Source organism: Falco rusticolus, chromosome 1 (genome assembly GCF_015220075.1).
Source record: "Falco rusticolus isolate bFalRus1 chromosome 1, bFalRus1.pri, whole genome shotgun sequence".
In the NCBI taxonomy this organism is placed as follows: Eukaryota; Metazoa; Chordata; class Aves; order Falconiformes; family Falconidae; genus Falco; species Falco rusticolus.
The window spans coordinates 57,073,377-57,087,197 of NC_051187.1; the positions used below are offsets into that span (position 1 = coordinate 57,073,377).

At 35.6% G+C, this 13,821-nt stretch overlaps 1 protein-coding gene across 4 annotated transcripts in view; it reads right to left on the reverse strand.

Moving 5' to 3' along the window:
• Positions 1 to 13,821, reverse strand: part of CENPE (centromere protein E) — a 38,226-nt gene that overhangs the window by 13,303 nt on the left and 11,102 nt on the right. For 2 of the 4 annotated variants that reach the window (XM_037380422.1, XM_037380449.1), the window contains 17 exons: positions 13,376 to 13,467; positions 12,993 to 13,049; positions 12,745 to 12,912; positions 10,573 to 10,647; positions 10,208 to 10,330; positions 9,715 to 9,849; positions 8,914 to 9,091; positions 8,316 to 8,470; positions 6,983 to 7,297; positions 5,858 to 6,169; positions 5,499 to 5,657; positions 4,390 to 4,599; positions 3,185 to 3,469; positions 2,914 to 3,072; positions 1,824 to 2,036; positions 511 to 669; positions 106 to 327 (listed from right to left, as the gene is read on the reverse strand). In XM_037380422.1, the coding sequence (XP_037236319.1) occupies positions 106 to 327; positions 511 to 669; positions 1,824 to 2,036; positions 2,914 to 3,072; positions 3,185 to 3,469; positions 4,390 to 4,599; positions 5,499 to 5,657; positions 5,858 to 6,169; positions 6,983 to 7,297; positions 8,316 to 8,470; positions 8,914 to 9,091; positions 9,715 to 9,849; positions 10,208 to 10,330; positions 10,573 to 10,647; positions 12,745 to 12,912; positions 12,993 to 13,049; positions 13,376 to 13,467 (3,017 nt within the window). The remainder of the gene's footprint in view (positions 1 to 105; positions 328 to 510; positions 670 to 1,823; positions 2,037 to 2,913; positions 3,073 to 3,184; positions 3,470 to 4,389; positions 4,600 to 5,498; positions 5,658 to 5,857; positions 6,170 to 6,982; positions 7,298 to 8,315; positions 8,471 to 8,913; positions 9,092 to 9,714; positions 9,850 to 10,207; positions 10,331 to 10,572; positions 10,648 to 12,744; positions 12,913 to 12,992; positions 13,050 to 13,375; positions 13,468 to 13,821) is intronic. The other 2 variants (XM_037380431.1, XM_037380439.1) reach the window with 2 other exon arrangements.

Genomic DNA, 13,821 nt, shown 5'->3' on the forward strand with positions numbered 1-13,821 from the left:
GTACATAACATTAATACTTGTAACACATTTTCCATGACAACTTCAAAAATTAACCATCTTCCTCTATCAAGTATTTATAGTTATTATATCTTAAAGATAAAGCACCTTATCAACACTCTTCTGTAGGTTCACCTCCAGTTTGTTCTTCTCTGCTCGAATACCTTCCAGTATTTCCTGGAGCTGATCTCTCTCCTGTGCTAACAAGTCACACTGTCTCTCTAGCTGTTGAAGTTTATGGCTCTCACTCGCAGTCTTTTCTTCCAGTTCTCCCAGCAGCTGGTGCCTTTCCTTATTTACCCAATTGAAGTCCTCATTCAACTTGACTACCTGTTGAAAAATATTTTAAAAAAGTATTAAATCAACACATAACAGAAGAGGAGGTTTTGCTAATAGTTAAGTTGCATGACCATGACATCATCTATTGGACCACTAAAACAGCACAAGTTATCATGGGTAGTCCTTGAGAGGACCACCTCTAAATTATTTTTAAGAGTTTATTACTGTACTTGCCTCTTCTTTCAGTTTGTTTATTTCTCCATTTAGTTTTTCTTCAGTGTTTTGCAGTTTCTCTTCTTTATTTGCTAATAAGTTCTTCTGGATATCAGCTTGCTCTTTCTGGTGCCTTAGTTCTTCCTGTAGATTTTCCATTTCTGCCAGAACTTTTAAGAACTGCAAAACAAGGTATTACATGGATGTTCACTCAGAATGACTGTTTTGCTTATCAGGAGTTAGAAACAATAAGTCAAAAGCATTTGAATTTCTAAAGAGAGCTATCTGAATAATCAGTCTTTTACTTCAGAAAAGACATTCAGTTATCATTTCCCCTATGTATTATTTAAAAACTCTAAAGGCAGACAGTCTTTAACAGTTTTAAAAATAAAAAAGTAGGCAGAAATAAAAGAGGAAAGGGAAAAATGTTGTGGGAGGAACAGATTATATAGATGACAAAAACCCCCACAAACACACCCCCCAACACAAATATATCCTACCATGAAAGATAGCCTTATTCTTGGGGCAACTGCCACCAGTTGCATAATTTGGCTAATTGTTTAGTAGCAAGATGTAAGTCTAAAATGAAAAATCTGATAATCCTCTTGTGCTAGTTTTACTTTTTGAATTAATTTGTCTATACAGAAGAAATCTGTGGTTCTGCCTGAGGTTTGCTAAAGTTCATATGAAAGCTTTTACATATCTTAAAATAATTTGCAGAGCTTCTCTTTGGGAATAAAATATTTACCAGACTTCCTTTTAACTTCAAAAATTAGCAGCTTGATTTTTGTTAACAATATTTCAGACAAATTCATTCTGACAGTGTGTGTCAACATCAGCATATTATTCATGCAAATATTTGGAATGAAGTCACTAATCTATCAGGAAGAAATAGCATAGCTCATCAGTTTCTCTGTGTTTAGCTTTCTCTTCACCAACCCAGAATGACCTGAAGTAGTAGGAGAATTAAGCTCTTAGATATCAGTAAACCTGGATTACCGCTACTGTTCAGTGCTAAATGCAAAGGGGCACTGGAGAGGACAGATGTAACAGGAACCTGCGAAGTGCTCGTCCAGCAGGTGGTTGATAACTGTGCCCGAACCCAGAGCAGAACAGTGACCAAGAGGGCAGGAGGGGAACCGACCAGGGAAAAATAGGAGACAGATTCCAAAATCTCAACTGGATTAGTACTCCAAATTTTTAGTTTACTGCTGCTAATGTGGTAGTGAAGGGAGAGGAAGACATACCTAACACCGTAAGGCTTAACGACCAAAGTAATTCAGAGTGATACAACCTGCCTTTAAAATAATTTACTTAAGCGATTTTATACATACCCTCTCTTCACTTTCATGACAGTTAGCCTCTAACCGATCTCTTTCTGTTTTACAAGTTGCTACCATTTGCTGTAGCTCATCTTTCTCCTGATTTAGTAAAGTGATTTTCTCAAGCTGCTGACAGATCTGCTCATTCATTGTTCTTGTAATTTGTTCTTTTTCTGCCAGTAGCTTGTCATATTCAGAAGTCAGGTTTTCAGTTTCTTCAGTAAGCTGAAATAATAAGTAAGAACCAGTATTAATATTTATCTCTAGCATAGGTAGAAGTAATAAATTAGAATGGTGTTTTTCCAAACCAATTATCAAATTAAGTTTTGTTGTCCCAGTAATCAGGTTCCGATTTAAGAGTGTTATTGGATCATAGTTCTAAAGCAGTATCTGTACATACAGGTTGCTCCAATTTGATTATTTTACAGAAGATACTTCCATTAGTTTACTGCTACAGTAAGCAAAGAAAGATCTAACAATTTTGCTGAAGTCAATTAAATTCAAGTGCTTTTGTCTTATTGACAGACAAAAGCAAATGCGTAAAAGCCTACAAGCCATCATAAAAATGACTCCATTGCTGTATCCACAGCAAGTAGAAGACATTACATTTGATTCTAACAAGTGCTAAGAGCCACAAATAGTGTCAGCACATGAAAATACGTAAACAAGAAATTTTATAATAGTGCAGCAAGTTAAAGGCAGTTTAGCTCATTCTTTTAGTTGCTCAAGTATTTTCTAGAGTTACATAGCTTTTTAAATTCTAATAATGTGCCTTTTAACTAACACTTGGTAAATGCATTGAAGTCAAAGAGCAGTACTGATTCCAGATAGTATTTCATCAATCACCACTAAGGCATGTTTAGTTATAAGTAAGGCTTGTAGTTTACAGGTCAAATTGCATTTCATCATCTTCTCGTTGCCTTTGTTTCTAAGGAATTATTTTGAGAAGCAGTACAGGAGGTGTGTGTGGGGGGAAGAAGGGAAAACTTTAATTAAATTTCATTATCACATTTACTGAACCCTTGCAAACTGAAGTCTGCAGAGGACGTGGGTTGCCAGTTCTGACAGAATTTTTAGTTTACTTGACAAAGTTGCATCTGACCTTCTGCTGCAGTTCAGCAGCTGTTTCCTTCAATGCCTCTTGCACTTTCAAGAGTTGATTTTCTTTCTCTGAAGTACTCTCTTTCAGCTCCACAATAGTCTCCTGATGTTGTCTGAGAGAGTTATAAGCACATCTCAACTCTTCCTGGATCTCCGACTTCTGTGGACACAACACCGTTAAAGTATATTAAAGCCTAAACAACATTTCCAAAATTTACATACAGAAGGCCACAAAAAATATTATCCTAAAGGAATAGGACTATTCTTCTTACAGCGTTAATTGCCTCCTGTATAGTTTCTCTTAGCTGGTCTCTCTCATTTTGGAGATTCTCCAGTTGCAGTTTAAGATTATCATCTTCTCTTTCTGTCAGAGTGCTCACTTCTCGACAGTCATGCAGTTTTGGAATAATATCTGTTCTCCCCATTTTTTCAGATTGTTTTTGACATTCATTGGCCTTCACTTCCTCCATTTCATGCAGTTTTCTTTGTGTCTGGCTCAACTCCTCTCGCAGAAGAAATACTTCTTGCTCAATAGATTTTTCTTGAACCTGTGGCATCTATTTTATACAGAGATAGAAGTCAACACATTTGGGGAAGTAGCTTTAAAAGAGACATAGCTGACCTTTGACAGGTTGATTATGTAAAACAAACAGAAGCTATGTTTTAGAGAGATTTGTATTTTTTCTGAATAAAGTTTGACTGAACTCAGTATGCAATTCAAGTTTCTTGGAATGGGACACACAAAAATAATGTTTGAAGTGAGGACTTCTGAAACAAGTTACCAAAAGTAGAATTTCATGACCATAGATTAAGCCTGAGGAGAAAAAAACCAGTAAAAAAGCCACACAAAAAGCAACCAACACCCCCAAAACAAAACCCAAACAATGAAAAAAGCCAGCAAAACCAGCCCCACAAACCAGAGACCTTATCCATATTTCTCATCTCAGCAGTAGTGGTTGTCAAGGTAATTATTTCTTGGTATTTGTCTGCTCTCCCCATAAATATTAATATATGCTCATACTTTAGTTTTTTCAAAGTGTATATACACACACACTTTGAATATATAGATATCAAATGTGTAATCAGCATGTCCAATTACAGAAAGCATTGGCTGCAATGTTCCTTTGATTGCCCAGAAATGTGTCAGTTCTATCTATGCTTTGAAAAAGCAGAACCACCTTTCTGATAAAATAGTTGCAGCTAAAAATTGCTTATTATAGAACCTCATCTCTGTGCAGGTCAACTCAAAACATCATGATCAAGTTAAAATTCTATTTACAGAAAAATGTCTGTCATTCTTCTACTAGTAGTCCATTTACAACAATAAGGGTGGAATATATTTCAAGTAAACAGTAATAATCCTGGTGTTTAATGGTCTGCAGTCCAAGCAGCAGGACCCTTTTCTTCAGTTTTGCGTATTATTTTCACTCAAAAATTTAAAGAAGCATGCTTTCCATTACAGCCCTAGGATAATTACCAAAGTTCTTTCTCCATACTCTTCTTTTTCCAAAAGCAAACGGTCCAGCTTATCCTGCAATGATTTGTTCTCTTGTGTAAGGGAAAAGATTTGTTCCTTTTGCACCTGAAGCTCATCACTTTCTCTACAGGTATCATTTTCTGTTTTGCCCTCAGCGAGCCCGTCTCTCTCCATTGTGATGATTTTTATTTCTTCTGTCATTTGTGCTATCTATTAGAAATGTGCAAAGACATATTTCTATCAATTCAAATCCAAAATTAAATGCAAAACTTTTGCATTTGATTCATTCAGCTACAGTATTTTTATAATCAAACCACTCTAACCAAACTAGAAAGACCCCAGAACTGAGTCTTTGGCCTTTGTCACTTGTTTTGTTTTAAATGCTAACAGTCTTTTAGCAGTTTTCTGCTCTATCGGCTGGATTTTTTATCCAGAAAAAGGTTTGAGAGCAAGAAGCCAAACAAGAAACACTTGTTGGATATTTTTTTTTATGCATTCGCTCCAAAACATGCAAATACTGAGTTGACAACCATTGACTTAATGAGTCTGGCAGTTGATATACTTCAAGAAAAATCTACTCACATACTATGGATTCTCCCGCCAGGGAAACTGTGCCACTGAAGCAGCTGTCTAACAACATTCTTAGCACCATTCTCTATCAGTTGTCAAACAAAGAGGCACAAAACCCAGTGGGATCAGCCTTCCGCTCGGTGTTGGGAACTAAGCTGCCATTTACAACCATGTGTTACACTTCTCATTGGGACTAAGCATTATAAACCACTGCCCTCATTCCTACCCTTAAGTAACCGTTACCTCTTCTTCCATTTGCTGTCTTGTGCCAGCCACTCAAACTGATAACCATGAGGCAAACTAGTTAAGCAAAGATTTACTAAAGTGTACATTACATCTTCAAGCACTACAGAAATAGACCACCAACTGGTGGATAAGAGATCAGTCAGTACTACCGTCTTGCCTTCTTTCTACTAAAGGCCTAGAAATTTTCCAAAGACAAGCAGAAGAGACTCTAAAGCAGGCTCAATTAGGCTTGTTTTCAGTGTTAGCAGACATATTAAAAGGATTTTTTTATTTTTAATTATGTAACATTTTACCTGTATTTTGTATTCTTTAATGGTTTTCCCCAGTGCCTCTTCAACACACAGAAACTGCAATTGTTTTTCAGAAATACTTTTTTCCAACTTCTTCACAGTCTCCTGCGATTGCTTGAGAGAACTCTGTGCATTTCTCAGTTCTTCATGTGCCAAAATATTCTTTATAATAGAAGACAGAAAATCCACAGAAGAACATTCAAGTGTTTTGCAACATTAGTTGGTACTCCTCAATTAAAAAAAAAAAAAACAACACACATACACAAAACCCCACTCCTCTATATTTCAGTATTGTTTTTAACTGTTCTTACACTTTTCCCCTTTACATGTACAGTTAATTTCTATAAAGGCAGAATTCCTACCATTGAAACAGTGTCCTTTATATCCTCTTTGAGTTGGTCTGTCTCAGCTTGGAGAGACTCCTCTTTTTGCTTCAGGTCATCTCTTTCCTGGGTTAAAGTTTTTATTTCTTCCTGACGTTCAGTAAGCTGCTGAATAATTGCTTGAATCTCTGAATCCTTGGCCTCCAGTCTCAACTCCATAATCTTTTCTTGCTCTTTTAATTGCTCCATTTCATTTAACTTCTGCTGAGTTTGAATAAAATCTTCTCTTACCTCAAGAAGCTGTTTGTGCTCTGCCGTTTTCTCTGCCAGTTCTTTCATTTTGATAGAGAGCTTTAGTTTGCAAAGGAAAAGGCCAGAAATTTTCATTGTAACACAGAACTGCATAATGTGTATGTGTTCTCACAGAATCTTATATTAGCTTAGAAAGCGTGAGAGATACTAGCTTTCAACAAGAGAATAGGAAGTTCATCATTCCACTTAAAGTCACTTCTTATATTCTTGTCCATGTTAAATAAACATTTATTTATGGAACCTTCCTGCAGTTTCTCCTTAGCAGCAAAAGTCTTACTAAAACATAACACCACACAGGAAACCTTAGCATAGCTTGGGAGTTATCAAATCCATAGCTAGAATATGACAGCCATATCAGTGTCAAAAGCCTTGTCAAAAACATGCATCTTTAGTTCCCTTTAAGTGGGGCTCCCTCCCCCCACCATTCTAATTGCCAGTTTATGCAGTGATTCTCTTTGGTTTGAAAGATCATCTGTTCTGAACAGAGTCCAGTTCCTAATTAGGAGACTGTTTCCTCTGACTTTATAGAGTAGGTCATAGCAGCATACTTAAAGTATTTGCATACTAAAACATAACTTAAGAATGGAAAAAGAAGAATTAAAAGGTCAAGTACAGAAGAAGAACATATAACCTGGAGCAACATATACATTTCTTTGCCTACAAAAAAGAAGAGACCATTAAGCTACACAATCCTGCAACCTTGTACACCTGGCACAGAGTAAGTAATATCCAGTCACACCAGAGGAATTTCAACATTATTTATACCTTTAAAGACTACTTCTCAAAAAAGTTTTTTTTAATATTGTGAATACCTCATTTCTTATCTGTAAATGTGAGTACACTGACACTAACCTCTGATTTCACTTCATCCAAAGTTGTTTTAGACTCCTGTGCTTCTTTGGATAGCGTATCTATTTGAAGCTTCATTTGTTCATTGTTTCCCAATACTGCTACATATTTTTGCTGTAGTTCTTCATGGAGCTGTTTAAGTGCTACATATTCCTGATCAAGCTTTACATATTTAAGTTGTGCATCTGCTAGACTGTCTTCTGATTTTCCAATTTCTTCAGTCATATGTTTAAATCTAATTTCATTGTCAGCTACGTCAGAAAGCAGCTTTTCTCTTTCCAGTTTTACTAAGTGTAGCTCCTCACATTTTTCAATAATCTGCCAACGGAAAAGCAATATTAATAGTATTTTCTAAATCAGTATGTCATAGCTACATAATAAAAAATGCTGTTCATATGCAGGTATAGGTAATAAAGTACAGGCAAACACATAGCACATTAGGCTTTGCTTTGTCAGGAGGAAGCCATCTAGCAAACAATCCTCCAAAGAGAAGGAAGGCAGACAAGCCCCTTCCAAAACCTTGAAACCCCTCCTTTAACTCTTTAGGTGTTCTTTAAACATTTAGTTTCTTACATTTGAGCTAGGACTGGACTGATATTTCCAGCTACAACTCCTAAACTGAACATTTAGATGTATCAATACTTTATGATACAAAGTTTATGAAGTTGTTAACATCTAATACATTTTGTTTATTAGTGGAAGTAGACCACTGGAAGGTTTTCATGGTTTTTGCAGAGCATTCATGAGTTTGTGAGATCACTTGCCATGAATAATTTTCACTGCGTGTACTTAGTAGCAGGTATTTAATGATAAAGAAACCTAAAAAGTGTGTCTTAAAAGGATTTGTTTGCAAACACTTACAGCAAACTTAGCAGACTAAGCCCTGACTTGCCAGGAAACAGGAAAGTTTCCTTACAAGTTTTCCAGAACTCACAAGTTGAATCACTTCTCAAGCAGCTTTTCTGCTAAAAGATCTTGAAATTTTCTCTTTGGCCAACTGGACAAAGATTCAGTTTTAGCATAGTAAAGCAGGATCAAACACCATTATACATATACACAGTTATCAATGGTGACCATGGCAATGAGGCAGACAAATATTGGACTAGAAATTCCTCATTAATTATAGTAGACTTTGTGACTAAGCATGTTACTTCAAATTTATTCCTAGGTGCAAGTATTAAATACCTGGAAAACAATAACTTGATGAACTTAATCACAAAGTCTCAGGTTATTTGCTTCAAGATAACTTTTAGCTTTAGAACTTCATATCAAGTAGGCCTCTATAAACACGTTACCAGTCAAGTACTAAAAAAAACAAGTTAAATATTTTGTTTACTTCTTTCTGCTGCATCTCAACAACATTTGGTAGAGTCTGATATTCTGAGAGCTCATCTACTTGTTTTTGTAGAAGTGCTTTCTCTTTCAATGTTTTCTCTAGTTCTCCTTTTAAGTCAGCTGCCTTTTTTTCCAGCTCCCCAAGACAGAGCATATCTAGAGAATTAAAAAGTTTAGATTAATAGGAGTATGAGAGAAAAAGTATGTTCTAAGTTAAGCAGAAGATTTATAATGCATTCCAGATGTCACATTGTACAATACACTCTTCTAGAATTATACCAATGGCCAACATGAAACTAGTGGTCTGAATTTGGTCATCACTTGTTAGGCTGACATCCAATTTAGTTTAGATTCACTCCAACAGCCTTTATTAACTTGACAGTCTTTGCGCAAAATGCAAAACATCCTGTAAGCTGCAGTTTTCCAAATAGTGCAAGAAAGTGCTAAAGCAGTTACTATGTGCCAGCAGTACCAGCCTCTCCAATACTGACAGAAGCTCAAAGTATGAGAGAACAAGAGCCAAGGTCTTCCCTATGCCCCCCACCATTATGGGGAAAAAGGAGGAGAGAGAGAGAAAAAAGCACCACCTGGAACAGTACCTTTTGGAACTTTACCCTCCATTAGTGAAGTTAGTCTTGCATTTTCTTGAAATACAGACTGCAACTCTTTCTGCAAGTCAGCTTGCATTTTTTTATAACTGGCTTTTCCTGCTTCTATTTGGCTTTGATAGAATTGGACATCCTTTTGCATTTGCTTGTAATTATTTGCGAGTTCATTCTTCAGGAAAACAAAACAACATGCAATTCACACACAAAATAAAAGTCTACTTGCTTAAAATCTAAATATTGCGTCTGTCACATTTCTTCTTGTCGCTTACAACTTTGGCCTTAATAAATTGTGGCTTATTCTGCCATGTTTAACAACGGTGTTCCTGTCAGAGTCCTATAACAAAACATACCTTACCTTAGAGGTCAGGGCCACAACTGCTTCTACTATTTTTGTCTTTTGTCCTTCAAAGCTCAAAGTAAGCTCCATCCCACTTCTGAACTTATCTCTTACTCTCTTTCGTTCTCTGGTAAAATTAGGTTTCAAGTTTTATGTCCTATTAACTCCCTAAAGACTGTTCATTTGCTCTCTCTCTCTACTGGTAAACCTAAAACTACCCCATCCCACTCCTTTGGGAGCAGCGCCTATTTTCTTTTTATCTTTTTCCTGAAGACCCATTTTCCTTGAATTCCATAATAAAAGCATTCCTTGGCACATGAGTCATTTTCTTTCTCCAAATACTCTACCACATCTTGTCTTTATCAATTATGATTGCTTTCTTCACTAGTCTGGGAGCAGACAGGTCTTTGACAGCAGTTTGTAATATACATTATGTATATAAGGTAAGTACTTACCATCTTTTCCTTCAGTTCCAAATTTTCAGTTCTGAGAAAAGCAGATTCTTTTTTGGCATCCAAGGCTATGGTTTCACTATCTAAAAGGGATTTATTCAACTGCTGAATTTCCTCAGTTAGCTTATCAGAATCTCCCTGAAAGGAACAGATAAATACTTGAAGAAATCAAGAAATATATAGACATAATAAAGCGAGTTCATTGTAACGTGGTTGAAATGTAAATACAGGCTCAGAAAACCTGATAAATTTAGTCGAGAAGGAACAGTAGCAGACTCAAATGAAAGATGGGTTAAAGAGCAGCATTTCCCATAGGTTTACTTCAGAGTACTGCTGTACAATGCTGTAGTAATTCACATTTTAAGCTTTGTAAAAAAAAAAATCTTCAAGATCTGTAGGGAAAGAAGTTTCAATTATATCAATATTACACCAATATTTAATCCACCTCCAACAAAACCAGAACCAACTATTAACCCAGCAGAAAACTCAAATTTACCACTGAAAAAGATATGTCCTTTTTTTCTGCTCCTGCTTTCTGCAGTTCTTCCACATGATTCTGTAATATCTTTATTTTGTTCTCTTTCTCTCTCAGCTCTTCCAATTTGGAGTTTATTTCTGCCTACAAGTTGGAGAAAAAGAGGGAGAAGAAAGTTCTAGTGCCCAGTTTAGTTTTTCAGGTAAGAATTTAACAGAAGCCTGCTTTGTACATAGTAAACATTCATAGGTTTTAGACATATCCTCCTTAGAGCTATTAAGACTAACCAGAGCCCAATGATGTCTAGCAAATACAGTATTTTGAGATAAAAAACCAAGCACACTATATGTAAGTCTTATTGCATGTAAATTCATGGACAGGCTCACCTCAAGTTCCTCATTGTACACTTCAGCATTTGAAACTAGACTCTTTAAGTTGGTTATTTCATGCATTAGTTGTATCTGTGGAGCAAATTGAAGCAAAATTGCAGAGGATGTTAGAAAGCACCCACACCAGTAGTTTTAGTTGCCAACACCATGAAAATAAGCAAGGTTTTATCTTTTGTATTAATGGGCAAACTATATATACACACATATCTATTTAAACAGCAAAGTCGCTCTGTTTTAGAAAAGATTCAAGTTCAATTTAATCTTAACAGCTCAAGAAGCAAAAGCAATATGATCAAAGCAATTAATGTAGAAAATGTACAGATGCAAAATTCTAGTCATGTAAGCAGTACATGTCTGTGTCTAGTATGACACAGTACAGATATTTATAATTTAATCTATTTACTAACAGGAATGAAAAGGTGCCAAAATTGAGGTAAATCAAGGCATGAACACATTGTTCCATCCTCAAGAGGCACAAGACTAGGTAGAAAAGCACTTCTAAAATTGAAGAACTCCTTTATTTTGGTCTTTGTTAGCAAAGCTTTACGATAAGCACTTAATCTACAAGCACTTCTGCAGTCACAAGCACAGGCAAGGAGAAAAATCCAATCCGTAACTAAGATCAGGGAAGAGCTTTAAAACAAGCACTCTCCTGTGAGTATTTCTACATAGTTAGGGTTTTCTTCTTACTGTACTCCTATCTGTAATCTTAAAAATCAGATGATGGTTGTAGAAGATGTGGTACGATACTACTGTCAGAAGTAGTTTAATGTCATTTTTCAGAACAGAGTTTACCTGTATATATATGTTGCGATTTAAACTGATGGATTTCAACTAATGTATTTGGTAAAGTATGTGACCTTTCAGTATTGCTGTAATTAATCTGCTATATGGGTATCAAATACATTTTATAGACTGTCTTCAGATACATATCTGAAAACATGAATCATTAAAAAACCAATTCTTGTAATAGAAGCCACTTTAGAACAGTGCACCTGTCACTAGATACACAAAAGCTTTGCAGGGAAAGTTGTGACTGAGTATTTGTTAAGTGTTGGCTTATAAGGAAGATAGCACAGTTAGTCTAGCATACAAAGTCTTCTAAAAAAGAAACTTAAATACAAGCTAAACCATAATCTGTTGTGGATCCATTTTGTTTAAGATCCATAAATCTTTGTAGGGAACACAGTGGAAGTGAGAGGCGATATTAAATTGTAACCTAACCCAATGCAAAAGGATGTAGCTTCAGCTTCAACCTTAGTTTAGTGGTCAGAGCATATTAAACAGACTAGCACGTACAAGTAGTTTGCAGAAAAGGTATTGGGAAAGAAATGGATTGGAATAATACATCCATATCTTAATACCTCAAGCTGTTGTTTTGGGGTTCTTTTTGGTTGTTTCTTTTGTTTGGAGTGGTTTGTTTTTTTTTTTCCACCCCAACTTATTTCAGTCTAGCCCTCAGGCAGCTAGAAACTGATACAAATAACACAGATTACAGGATTGGAGCATAAAACATTTGGACAAACAAGGTACATGTCCACTAACAGCACAAGAAGATAAAGAGAACTGCAAGTCAGCTTTTCTTATCTTATTAAGCTTAATCTCATAAATTATCTAGTAGGTAGGTTTACCATTTCTGACTTCCTAGTACAAAGTAAGTTTCATTTTTCCACAGACATTACTATTCACGCTATTATTTTAAAATATTTTATTACTGTTTAATATGTTGAAAGTTAATGCTTATATAGTTCAATGCATGACCAAAACCAGAGCTATCTTGGATTGTAAACCACTGTTTTGCACAAGAAATGTGAAACATAGCTTCACAAATATACTTTAACTTCAAAACAGCAAAACAACTGCCTTTTGCTGACATCTAAAGTGAAATTCATGTCATGCATATATAAAAAATATCTGGATACATATATACACACAAAAATATGTTTAACCAGACTTCAGTATGTGACGCTCCAAAAAAAAAGTCCAAAAAAGTCTGAATTTTACACCGAGTAAATCCGGCTTAAATCCTGGGTTCATGCATTCTATTGCTGAATGTAGCTTACAATACTATTTATTTGTGAATCAACATCCAAGTACACATACACCGAATAAACTCTAGAAAAAAATTGAGCATAGAGAATTCTCTGTATTTATTTCAATGCACCTTACCTCATGATCTTTTTGTGTTTGTTTCTCCAGTGCTTCAAATTCATCCATTTCCATTTTTTCTTTTAGTTTCTCCTTCATTTCATTTATTTCTAACTTCAACTGCTCATTTTCCAATACTAGGCTATTAAAGTTAGCTTGCAGGACATTGACCTCATTTACAGCAATATCCTGAAGAAGCAGCACAAGACACTTTAGAAGTTGTTGTTGGAATGTCAGTCTTATTTCTAGAAAACACAGAACAGACTAACCTTTTCTAGTGCTAATGCTTCACAGAGTTGCACAGATTCTTCAAAGTCTTTCTGAGTCTAGAAAAATAACCACTCAGTTAACTGATCTACAAAATCAAGCAAGTTTAGTATTACAATTACATTCCTTGTTGCTTGTCTTTTCATGGCTAGTCCTGTTTAAGTACCAAAGCTTACTGGATCATTTGCCACAGAGCCATAGAATCATAGAGCCATCCCACAGCTTCACAGAGATGACCATGAGACTTACTTTCTAGCCAGTTACAATAATACTGCAGACATACAGAAGAATATTGGTGTCCTACAGATAAGTAAGGCTGATCTTACTGAGAAGGATGTAATATATATGCACTGTATTAGACAACTGGCATAGATTATAAAGTTACCCAATTCATGTTAGGTCCAGCAGTCCCTTCATCTGAAATTTGATCAGGAGCCATCAGACACTGGTTGTCATATTCAAAATTCTCTAATATAGCTGAAGAGAAAGATGTATTAGAAAAATACAGAGTAGCAGTAGATTTTAAACTGGACATCAAGAATTATTTCCTTGAAAATTTTTATCACATTGGAAACAATCATTCAATGGAAAAGATGTAGCACACTGGATGCGACTTCTGAAACTCACTGTTTTTTCTTATGAAAGGAAATAACACTGAGGACCAGTCCCTACACTCACGCTGACCACCTTAGCACAAGTTAATATTCTGGATTTGCATTAGTATTCATTATTTAACTGGAGATTAGGAAAAGCATTTAAGTGTCAAGGAAAGAACAACTCAACAGTATCCTGCAAGATTTAAAGAAAAAAACATAGATCACACCACACATG